This window comes from Coccinella septempunctata, chromosome 8 (assembly GCF_907165205.1).
Source record: "Coccinella septempunctata chromosome 8, icCocSept1.1, whole genome shotgun sequence".
Lineage (NCBI taxonomy): Eukaryota > Metazoa > Arthropoda > Insecta > Coleoptera > Coccinellidae > Coccinella > Coccinella septempunctata.
In genome coordinates, this window is record NC_058196.1 from 29084522 (window position 1) to 29096704 (window position 12183).

General features: G+C 37.2%; 1 protein-coding gene across 4 annotated transcripts in view; it reads right to left on the reverse strand.

Moving 5' to 3' along the window:
* Positions 1-12183, reverse strand: part of LOC123318472 (peripheral plasma membrane protein CASK) — a 217718-nt gene that overhangs the window by 6997 nt on the left and 198538 nt on the right. For 2 of the 4 annotated variants that reach the window (XM_044905097.1, XM_044905096.1), the window contains exons 11-14: positions 2726-2917; positions 1341-1505; positions 1024-1092; positions 336-365 (exon numbers count right to left, since the gene is read on the reverse strand). In XM_044905097.1, coding sequence (XP_044761032.1) covers positions 336-365; positions 1024-1092; positions 1341-1505; positions 2726-2917 — 456 coding nt within the window. The remainder of the gene's footprint in view (positions 1-335; positions 366-1023; positions 1093-1340; positions 1506-2725; positions 2918-12183) is intronic. The other 2 variants (XM_044905099.1, XM_044905098.1) reach the window with 1 other exon arrangement.

A 12183-nucleotide genomic window follows, 5' to 3' on the forward strand; every position in this document is an offset into this window, starting at 1 on the left:
CATCCATCTCTCATTTAAAAATACTGATTACTAATGAAATTCTCAGTTTGGGGTTTACCGACGATAATAAAGGAAAATGTGAAATAAAATCTTAAATACAATGCAAGTTTCAGCCCACAAAATCCACACTTGGTACATACAAAGGGATAAAGTACTCAAAGGGAAAAAGTGGCAAACTTGTGGTGATTTGTTATGAACATGCTATAGTGACTTCGAAAACTATAATGAAAATACGTAACTACTAACTTCAGCCAAAGCAGAATTTCAATGTGTTAACTGAACCACACTATATATGCACTACTTCAAAGCACTTGGTTAAATTCAGATTTACTTACTAGCACTGGTAGTGGCTTTATCCGGAATAACTAGAAGAACGAAAGAAAATATTAGGTTTAAATTTGGGAACAAATTATTTGAACTGTTCTAATTTCTTTTGAATTTTTCATTTTTCAAAAACAATGTTTTTCATTTTTGCATAATTTAAAGAGTTGTGGAGAATGAAGAGTAATTATTTTGGGGGGGGGTTTTATAATATATAAAAATCAATGTTGATTATGAAAGATTTCGCTAAAATTTAATGGTGCACAATCAGAAATCATTATACAAGCGTTTGGAAAACATTCCTGAAAGATTTATTTTCGAAAAAGGATAATTAAAATTTCTATGTGAAGTATTAAAGAGTTTGGGTGTAGAAAGAAAGCTATATAGTATCTCATTCAATTACTTCGAGAGTAAATATCATGTTTTATGAAGAGGGTTTATGTGAGACCTTCTCAACAAAGAAACTCAGTTTGAGTCATTTGATTATGCAATTTTCCTCTTAGCAAGGATTTTGCAGATATAGGAAAAATAAAAAAAAATCCATTTTGAATACAATTCATTATTCTTATTATCATGATTAAAAAATTTTATCGAGTTGTGAATGAATTTATGTGTTCATGGACGATTCAGTGGGTTGAAACTTACAAGAACAGCGCATGACTGATGAAAAAATAAGAAGCCAAAACTATAAAAGGTACTCACCTCGCATGGTGGAGGCGCACTTCTGTACGATGGTACAATTTTGAAGGTTACAGAACCACGTGCTTCCCTCTGTGGAAAAAAAATTGTTGATGAGCGGTTATTCCTAGGAAAAACTCATTATATATTGAAATATATTTATGATAAATAGACTGGATTCAAAGTTAGAGAGTTAGTTCCTATTCCTAGCTTGTTATTTCATTTGAAATATCCTTCAAACTATTCCACGAAACCTAACCTTTAGCTGGCAGTAGAAGGGGCAATCAAATAAGCCCATACTCAAAGATTATAGAGTCTCTATAATCTTTGCCCATACTCACAAGAATTTTCTGCAACGAGTTGACCGACTGGTTCTGCACAGGTATGCCGTTTATCTCCCTGATCTCGTCGCCAACATGTAGCGTGGCCTGGCGGTGTATCATTCCACCGTGCATTATCCTGGCCACTATGCATTTGCCGTCTTCGTTCATTTTGAGCGTGATACCCTGCGGGAAAGGATATAAGGTTTTAATGGCGCGAATTTGTAACGTTTACCGTTTATTGCGCTTTAATGAAGACTAATGGATGGCTAGCGAATCCGCGGATGGGGAAGCTGGTCAAACTTCTGCCTAGTCATAAGAATAATCGCTGGTGAAGGTTGGTTTATGAGTGGGATGAAGGGGAGGATTATGTATAATTTTCCACGACCTGATGATAATAGGATGTAGGTTTGGAAGTAGGGAGTCAGACAAAGATCGATAGATTATTATAGAAGTGCGAGAATTTTCGGGGAAAGATTGGTTCAGCTTATAGATGGCATTCTGCAGCTCGTAGTTCTACAGCTACAGGTTTTCAAGGACAAATAGCCCATGACGAAGTGAAAAGATGTTCATCTATCACTGGAGCATCACTGTCTCGTCAGAAATACTTGCAATCGAAAGATGCGTGGACATAAACCTGGAAAGAAACAATAAAGGGTGTGACATAGTGATCCATTCTAATAGTCAAGCCACTGCTATCAAGGCAATGAACTATGTCATCGACTCTAAGCTCATATGGAAGGGACCTTGATGAAATGGGCAAGAAAAACAAGGTGGGTTCCTAGTCACTTTGAAATCAAAAGAAACGAGAAAGCCAACAGACTAGCTCGAAAAGGAGTACAAACAACACTTACTGAAACATATTCTTTATGTGGTATAGGAAAATGCATCTATAAGAAAGAGTTTCTGGGAGGAGAAGAAACCAAAAGAGGAATCTTCAAGTAATGGATCATTCCAAAACGATTATTCGTAATTTTGAAACTGCAAGACCCAATAAGTATTTGGATTTGGGTAGAATAAGTTGTGCCTTGTGATGAGAATGGTCTCATCAGAAATCGACGATTGTAGATTCTGTGAGGAAGGGGAGGAAACTTTTTTTCACCTGATTACAGAATGCCTCGTCATTGCAAGCCTGAAAACTATAGGAGTAATGAGGAGATGCAGGTCATCCCGGAACTGCCTCCTCTAAGTAATTTTCCTAAGGAGGCCAGGTGCTCTGGTCCTGGTGTCTGTGGTAACCTAACGCTTGGACACAAGTTCCAGAAACATCACCATTGGCTCTTTCGAAGTCGGAAACGAAGGGATCTGTTATGGTTTGTCAAGATGTGGTGACATCTAAGAATATAATGACAGTACCATGATCAGTAGGAAACTGCTGGTCCCCATCAGGGTACATCACTACTCACCATAGGTTCGTCGGTGTTTTTCTGGAACTGTACAAGGCGAACCCTGGTCACGTTCTCCATCTCCACCTCCCCATTGGACCCGTCCAACTCCTCTCCACCGTTGAGGTAGGGGAGCATCGGTGGCGGAGTGACTCGCATGGCGTCTTCTCCGTATATCTCGTGGGCCACGACATCGTGCGCCTGTAAGAGGGCCTGCAACAAAGAAACGAGAACTGTGTTTAACAGGAGCGGAACAGAAAATGAACAAGCATATGATTGAATCTAATATAGGAGTGTTCCTAAACTGAAGATACGAACGATAAGAGGAGGTTCCTTGAGTAATTTTAAGAAAAAAAGTCTTATAAACATGGGACTGCAAACGATTCGTTTTCGAGATACAGGGTGTTGAAGTTTAATTTTTGTTTAAAGTTTTTCTCTTATAACTTTTACAATTTACAAGATATTCAACTGAAATTTGGTATAAATATTAGAATTGACAGTTCACACCATGTGACATACCGATTTCGATAGCGAATCTACAGGGTGATATTTTTTCTGGAACACTTTCCCCTGTTTTCCCCAAGAACTGTTTTCTGGTGAGCCACTGTTAATTTGAAAAATGTGAAAAGAAGCTTTGTTGTTATACTTAACTTAAAGGTCTCTTGTAGTTTTGTCGTATCTGCTACCGATTTGGAGAAAAACAATTTGAACGATTCTCTCGAAATCCTCAGAAAAATTCAAATTGTCTTAAAAATTCAGTTAGTAAGCTGTGGTGAACAAATTCATTGTTAGGTTTGACACATGAAAGATCAAATTAAACTGGGTATTTCTAAAAATGAATGTGTTTTCACAGCCAATCCAATAATTCAAACTTTGAAATCCTGGAATTTGATTTCGAATAATTTAGAAACGTTGCAAGAGCAAGGTGTCCCGCTATGCTATTCTATGCTAATCATGGTTTTAGTAAACGTTTTACCGAATCGAACATGGAATCTTTTAAAAACGTATCTACCTTCCCTCAATTTTTTAACCTTGACCTCGTATATTTCAGAATAAATCATCTGAACTTATCGATTCTTCCCTGTATAATCTCTAATGAATTGACGCATAATTAGAACGAAGATTTGCATAATTCAGAATTGCCTTGCGCTACTGCTTCTGAAATATGCCGAAAGTGATTAGGATCAGCAGAAAGGCCTGGAGAGAATTGATGATTGAGGGAGTATCTCAGGAAATTTTCCTGAATATTGATAGAAAGTTAAATCGTATATAACGAATGATAGACAAATCTACTATAAAAGTGATAAGTCTCTGAGCAGATTACAATTTTTTCATATAAGTAGGTATAGATGAAACATTGCAGTGAATTTCCACATTATTTCCTGGAAAATAAACAGCTACCCTATTGTCAGACAAATTAACTAACCCAAATGAGTTATTTCACAGTGGAAGTCTGAATATTTCGAAATTTAGGACTAAAAGGCGGTCGCCAAACGTATTTCTTTACATAAAATGCCCATTTCAAGGGAGACAGGTATAGGGAAGAACGATATCGAAGAGGTTCATTAACTAGAGAGCTCCAACATACACATATACCTCCCCCTTTTTGATAATGAACGTTGGGGAATCGAGAAATACAGCCAGATTTACGATTCTCGTGTGATGGCAGTGGCAGAAGGCGAGCTTCATGGATATTCATCCGACTAGACGTAGGATTTAGTGGACTGGTAGTTGCGACCAGATTGCCCGGCCCTAGAAGAGATAACCAAGGAGAAATTTATGTGCGAATTTTAAAAATTCAGTGCACTTACGCGGGCGCGGCGGCAGGCCGAAATTTTATATCTTAGGGAGGTAAACAATGGTGCATACATTTTAATCAGTGTGAGAGCTGATGAGCCGGATGGCCACATCCGAGGAGCATCGTAAAACTTCACTGTCGACCATGGTTTTCACATTATTGCATTGTAATTTTATTTAACAGTAACACTGACTTGAAAGCCAACTATTCAGCTATATAAATCAGAGATCTTACTCTTCATCTGCGTTTACAGAAATGTAGAAAGAATATATGCCACGCAACAGGGGTATACCAACTATTGGTCGTTCGCAAGCTTATTCATAACATTGATAACTTCGAAATCAAAAATGTAATCGAATCAAGACGAATTGTAAAGTTAGCCGAGGATGCTGCATTAAAGTTGATACAAGAAAAGTCCAAATATTCGTAGATAGAGAATATAAAAAGAAACTGATATTGATTGGGGAGAAACAGACCCAAATTGTGAATGAATCAGTGATGCCAATGTATATCATGACAATGTCCAAGAAATATAAGACTTTCACAGTTTGGCTCCATTCAAAAACACAATTGAAGCTGTAAATAACAAAAGGAATAGATTAAATATCGTATCACAAGTTGATTGAGGTTATATTTAGTAAAGAATATGAAATTTCATAGCTAAAAGCTGAAGCCAGTGGACACAAAATGTAGCATCAACGTCACAGTCAATGAATGGTGTACATAATTTATATGATCAGTGAAAGTGCAGGTTTCGATAATGCGAGTAGTAATCAAATATCCAACAAGCAAAATTGTACATTGGAGATTTACTAAAAAGGAGTAGTTATTTTATATTGAAGTTTTTTTGGAATATGACACTGAATCGAAGAATACTTACGTAACAGAGCATTATATTTAGTCCGCTTCAGATCCTTATCCAATTATTCGTATATGTCGATCAGCAACTATTCGAAAACGCGTTTTATAGAAGAAAGAATAGATTCTGGCACTATCTGGGTTTTAGTGGAATTGAATTCTTGAAAAGAGTGGAATTTGCAGTTTGAACATCTTGGTTAGAAGAATTGTAACTGTGTAACTAACGTACAGAGAAATTTACGGATAAATCACACAGCCTAGATAGCATATTAGCCTACCCAGCGATAGGTGGCGCACGCATCTGCATAACTTAAAAGGAGCCTCTCCACTTATAATAATATGGAGGTATTTTGTCTCATTTTTGGCTGCAGGTTTGCTTAACATAGCGTTTCTTTCAATTATGTTGATAGCGTTTCTTGTAGATGTCACTGAGTATGAATTACTTTAATTCATCACCTAGAATTTGTCCACCCTTGAATCATGAATATTATCCACAATTCAATGTATGCATCGAAATATTCATGAGTTTTATCAAATCGATAGGCGTCATTATAGAGTGCTCTGTGAGTTATGACAAATTCGAAATGTAGCGATTACATAACCATTTCACGAATGATCTAATGAGCTCTTTTGCATGATATTGTCATCAGTCCATGATTCGACGAACAATAAATATAGCAAGTTTGATATTGAACCCCGGGTCGAATTTGCAATATAACCAATTACCAATTCGATTCGACGATAAACAAAAACTTGTATATTGGCACATCAATGCGCTATCATTAAACCATCCCCCAATTTATTAGAGTGCCACGCGAAAACAACTGCATCAATTTCCATGAAAGTTTTAGTGTTTGGAACCTTATGAGTAGGTCCAAATGTATGTTTACATTTCATCTAACCTTACCCAAACAAGAGAGTTATCTATTTGGAAAAAGATAGGTCACAAAATGGCGAAGGTATTGGTCCTGAATATCTCATTATTAGGTATACTGATTTTGAAAGCAACGAATGGGAGAATTTGGGGGAGAAGAGAAGTATTTATGAAATTTACTCAATTTTTGGCCCACTAGAAACATTCAATGATATCATCCTTGATTACGACTCGTGAAAAACACAAGAATTATCCAATCTTTTGATAAATATCGAAACCCTTGCCTACCGACGCCACTGTATCGACACGAGGGGGTTTACACCCTCTACCCATATTTTCCGAGGTCTCATAATTCCACTTCATTATGTCCTTCGTCAGGTGGATGAGATCGTTAGAGATGGATCTCGAATCTCAAGACGTCTGACGAAAGGCTCAATGTCCTTTACATTTCAATTTCCGGCTGAGCTCTGCACTATCGAAAAAGTGACGTATAAATATCAACGTCGTGCTGAAAGAGGGCCTTTTCATGCTGAAAGGTAGGAGTTTCAGCCTAGTTATAGTCGAGCTTCTTCCAGTTGTATAATGAGCCTCTTTCATTTCGTCCCAACTTGGTACTGTGACGAAATTGAAAGCTTTGCTAGACGAAAGGGAAGTTCAATTTCGTAGTTTCGTGAAATTATAGTTTCTAATTATTTCGATATATCTACGAGGAAATAAGACAGCTCTGAATATGATTGAAGAAGTCAGTTATTGCTTAAATATTCAGTCAGCCATTCCCGGTAAATGACAGTTTCATAGGTTTTCATGACTGAATATAACTGAATATAATGATGGTGCTGAGACATCAGGTGGAGCATGAGGTACTAAGGATGGTATATTTTGCCAGTTTTCAATCGCTGATGGACTACGGTGTCATTTTTTGGGGAAACAGTATGCACATGATGAAGATATTTGCAATACAAAAACGCGCCATAGGAATTTTGTAAGGGTTGAAATTTAGAGAGACCTGTAGAAGAGTGTTCAAGTTAAATGGTATTCTTACCTTAACAGGAATACATATATGTGTATAGAACATAGTTATTTTTCTACAAATTTCACAATGTAGGTATCTAATAATTTGAATAACACAAGGCGAACATTTCCAATTTTTTATCCACGCCACAGACTTACTCTGACTGAAAAGCAGCCATACTACACAGGCTTGAAAATTTTTAACTATCTTCCGATAAATATCAAAAATGAGAAAAACTTATTCGTTTTCGAAAAGAAAATCTTTGCATTGATTCTCGATATTGAACCATATACTTTGGAAGAATATTACTCGTCATGTAAGCATTTAAGATGGTAGATAATATGTGTGCAGATATTGTATTATGGTATTAATTTTGTTATTAATAGTTGATATTTTTGTTGACTCTACATAAGTCAAAGATCTTAATTCATTTCGGAGCAGAATACGAAATAATGACAAAAACTTTTTCCTCTATTTCCCCCACATAACAATACGAATTTCCATAAATACAAACGCCATCAATCGTCTACCCTCGAAATGGGAACAAAAAACATAAGGATTCCAAGAACAACATCGTCCAAACTGCCTCCAATTCCTCAGCAATATTCGTCGTTATCTCATTTCCTTCAAATTTCCCATTTATCCTTTACGAAGTCAACAAAGTGGCGATTTATTGTCCGAACTGAGACGATAAATCAGAGGGATTGAATATTCCGTGGATTCACCACATCAACTAGCTATTTTTTTTGCGTGTGGGAGAACTTCGGCAACCCAAGTGATTTATTCGAGTTTGTTCTGTTCGCTGGGCGTTTGTTGGCTGTGGTGCCGAACAGAATGGGCTGAATAGAAGGGTATATTCGGTATATTGAAATGTTAATCGACTGGGAGGTTCCGCCAGGACACTTATGCAATTCAAAACAGAATAAATGATGTCGTTCAGGCTTTGGACAATATTTTTTCCGTCGACCTGAACAAAAATGACGTTTTACGTACAAGAAGAGTCGACTTATTTTGAAGGCGAGGACTTTTCGTCCGCATTCACTTTTCGTCCTTAAACACTTCTCGTCAGGTATGTTCATCGCTTAGTTACAGATGCGAAAGTGGCGATTTAAACAATTTCGTGAGCCAGAATATCATTCTTGCGGTAGCAGTACCTTCCTACTAAGTCTTGCTTTAGTCATACCTCATGTACCTACCTTGTGCCACTAGTCTTTGCCAAATGAGCGTGGCCTGGCTTAACGTTGTGATGTATACTTGTACCTCTCTGAAGTTGTTTTTAAGATACACAAGGATATACAGCTAGTGTATCTTTCTGTGGAATACACTGCGCAAAAAAATTAACGCACATTCTGAAAATCTCAATTTTAATGAAAGTTAACTCTACATTGACTTTATAACTTATTTTTTATGTTCTCTCGGGAAGGTTTTGAACGGAACAAGACACATTAAATGGAAGAAAAATTCAGGATTTCACCGAATCTTATGTGAAAGAAGAGAAATGAACAATTTTCAGAATACTGAAATGCTGATAAGTGATTTTATACGTGGTATTTCCACCCCTTGCGTTAATTACAGCTCGGCAACGACGGTTCATACTCAAAATGAGTGATCTCAAAATGTTCTGATCTAATCCTTCCCAGATTTCTCCGAGTTGGATTCCTAAGTCATTAAGAGTAGCTGGATGATTTTATGAACTTCTCAGCCTTCTATTGAGGTTGTCCCAAACCTGCTCAATCGGATTGAGATCTGGATTTCTTGCTGGCCATTCCTTTCGAGAGACTTCAACCTCTTCAAGGTACTCCTGAACGATGCGCGCACGATGGGGTCTGGCATTATCGTCCATAAAAATGAAATTTTCACCAATGTATGGGGCAAATGGCACTACATGCTCTTCAATAATGTTCCTTATATACTTATCAGCATTCATTGCTCCATTATCAATGACCACTAGGTCTGTGCGAGCAGTCAAAGATATTCCACCCCATACCATAATCGATCCTCCCCCGAAACCAGTAGTATTCAGGAAATTGCACTGAGCATATCTTTCATATGGACGTCTGTATACAAGGGAACGTCGATCACAATGGTAGAGGCAGAATCTAGACTCATCTGTGAAGAGAACTCTTTCCCAATCGTCCTCTTCCCAATGGATATGCTGTCTCGTAAAATCCAAACGCGCCCTTCGATGGGCTGGGGTAAGAGCTGGGCCTCTTGCCGCGACACGAGGCCTTAAATCATATTCTCTGAGGCGATTTCTTATTGTCTGAGTGCTAATTTGCACCTCATGAGTTTGCTCAAGCTGAATTTGAAGGAGGCGAGCGGTTGCAAACCGTTGTCTCAACGAAGAAACTCTCAAGTAACGTTCTTGAATGGCAGTTGTTACCAGTGGTCTACCCTGTCCTAGTCTTCGGATATTCATACCTGTCTCGAATCGCTTCAACATTCTGGACACACTTGTATGGGAAACTCCAAACCTTTCTGCCATTCTTGTTTATGTCCACCCTTCTTCTCGCAAAACTACCGCTTGGGCACATTCCTCTTGGGTCAAATTGCGTGTTTCGCGTTGCATAGCGATCGATTGTAGAAAATCGAACGAAAGAAAAACTATTGATCACTAGAATTGATCGAGAACAACTGATTTTAGAATGGAGCCACTACATTCAAAATCTGATAATACCATCTTTTTTCATTCCAGCTGGGAAAAAACATCTGTATTGAAGAAAACCGTTGAAAGTGGATAACATATTCATGCATAATTCTGATAAAAATAATTATCATTGAGAACACCTTCAGTTGTAGAATAAATTTGAGATTTCCATAATGTGCGTTAATTTTTTTGCGCAGTGTAGTAGAAGACCTTAGAAGACCACAAAAAGACGACATGACCCTCAAGACTGTCTTCCTAGCCATCCGACAATTTTAAGTGGAGTTAGTATCGCTTTCTGGTAGTGCTGGGAGCTCAGTGATCCATAAAGAAAGGCAGCATCCCCTTAAAATTAAACTTCCGTCAGTTCACCTTCACTAACCTGAAGATGCTATTCCGGAAGTGAAACAGGTGTCGTGGTTTGAAAACCCATTTTTTTGAAAACCGCATGATCTGTTTTTAGTTACATCGAAATAAGCAATGCCATAAAAGGACGTTCATGAATAACCCTCTTGGATTTGGATGAGGAAGATGCAGTAAAGATCTAAACGCACATCTGAGCCTGCTGCTGTAATCACCCCGATTCAGAGCGAGGTTTTATGAAGGATGAACGGGAGTAATGAAATATCCTGCTATGGTAGTTAAGTTAATAGTTAATTTGTCCTGAAAGCTGTTCATTAACTCTAAGGTTCTTTATCTGTAAGCGCTTGTCGTGAGTTCCGAGACATTTTACCAAGTTTGTGAGGTCGATAAAACTTTCATTCTATCCTGGTTCGGACCAAGCTGTTTTTTATTCAGTTCACGAATTTGAGACGAACACCACGACTCTAAGGACTGCGATAAGATCTCTTGGGATATTGAACAATCAATATTTGTTTCGACATTTCATAAATTTTTTCCAATAATCATTTCAGTGGAATTGCTTATTGGATGTGGGACTTATATTGCTACCACTGAGGGTATATAGACATCATAAAATTTTCTGTCGTATTGAAAATGAATTTTTTTCAAAAACATTCAGATTATGATAAACAAGATGGAAAAATTTTCCTATTACTTTGAATTCGTATTTCAATTCTGAAAACAATAGTCCTATTCAGAAAAAACTCGGCATTGCAGAGAGCATATTCCACAGCTTGGACTGAAATCATTTATTAACTTCATCTGAAGTTCCTTCGAGGTAAACACAGGAAGATCGTCTGTGGAGACAATGGTTAAGTAGTTTTAGGCCTATTGTTTCAAGGTCCGAAGACAGTAAGATCACCTTGAATTTGCGCAGTGTGTAGATAGAATGTTTCAGACCTGTGTTAACTTTTGAATGAAGGGGAACAACGAACAATTGAATTGATGCTTTGGGTTATATTGCAGAGAAAAAAAATTGCCAATGAAAAACAATCTATCATTTGATAAATTTGTTTCAAATAGTCATTTTAGTGGAATTTCCTTTTGGATGTGGGACTTATATTGCTACCACTGAGGGTATATAGACATCAGGACTCAGCTCATAAAATTTTCTGTCCTATTGAAAACTAATTTTTTTTTAAACATTCAGATATAATAAACAAGAAGGAAACATTTTCCTGATACGTTCGTATTTCTATTCTGAAAACAATGGTCCTATTCAGAAAAAACTCGCCCTTGCAGAGAGCATATTCCAGAGCTCGGAATGAAATCATTTATTAACTTCATCTGAAGTTCCTTCGAGGTAAACACAGGAAGATTCACTGTCGAGACAATGGTTAAGTAGTTTTCGGCCTATTGTTTTAAGGTCCGAAGACAGTAAGATCACCTTGAATTTGCGCAGTGTGTAGATAGAATGTTTCAGACCTGTGTCAACTTTTGAATGAAGGGGAACAACGAACAATTGAATTGATGCTTTGGGTTATATTGCAGAGAAAAAAAATTGCCAATGAAAAAAGATCCATCGTTATTAGATTGAGTCGAATGAGATGTGTAAACAAGATCATATATGGAAGAAACAGATTGAAATCTACGATTACATGAAAGAGGCAGGTTCAAAATAAATGTGAATACGCTTTACCTATTAGGATTTGTGTCAGAGAAAAGTTTTTACCGAAATAAATTTTTTCAATAAAGGAACGAAAGATCTCATGATAGTTAGTTTTCTTTGTTTGTAACGTTCTTTTCATGAAATTTACCAGTCATCGAGAGAACGATTAGCAATTGTTTTACCCAGTGTCATAAGAAAAATAATTTTGGAGAGACTTCTTTGTCAACGCACTATTGAAACAAAAACTACATAGTTCAATCGAAATTTCGATCAATCTGTGAC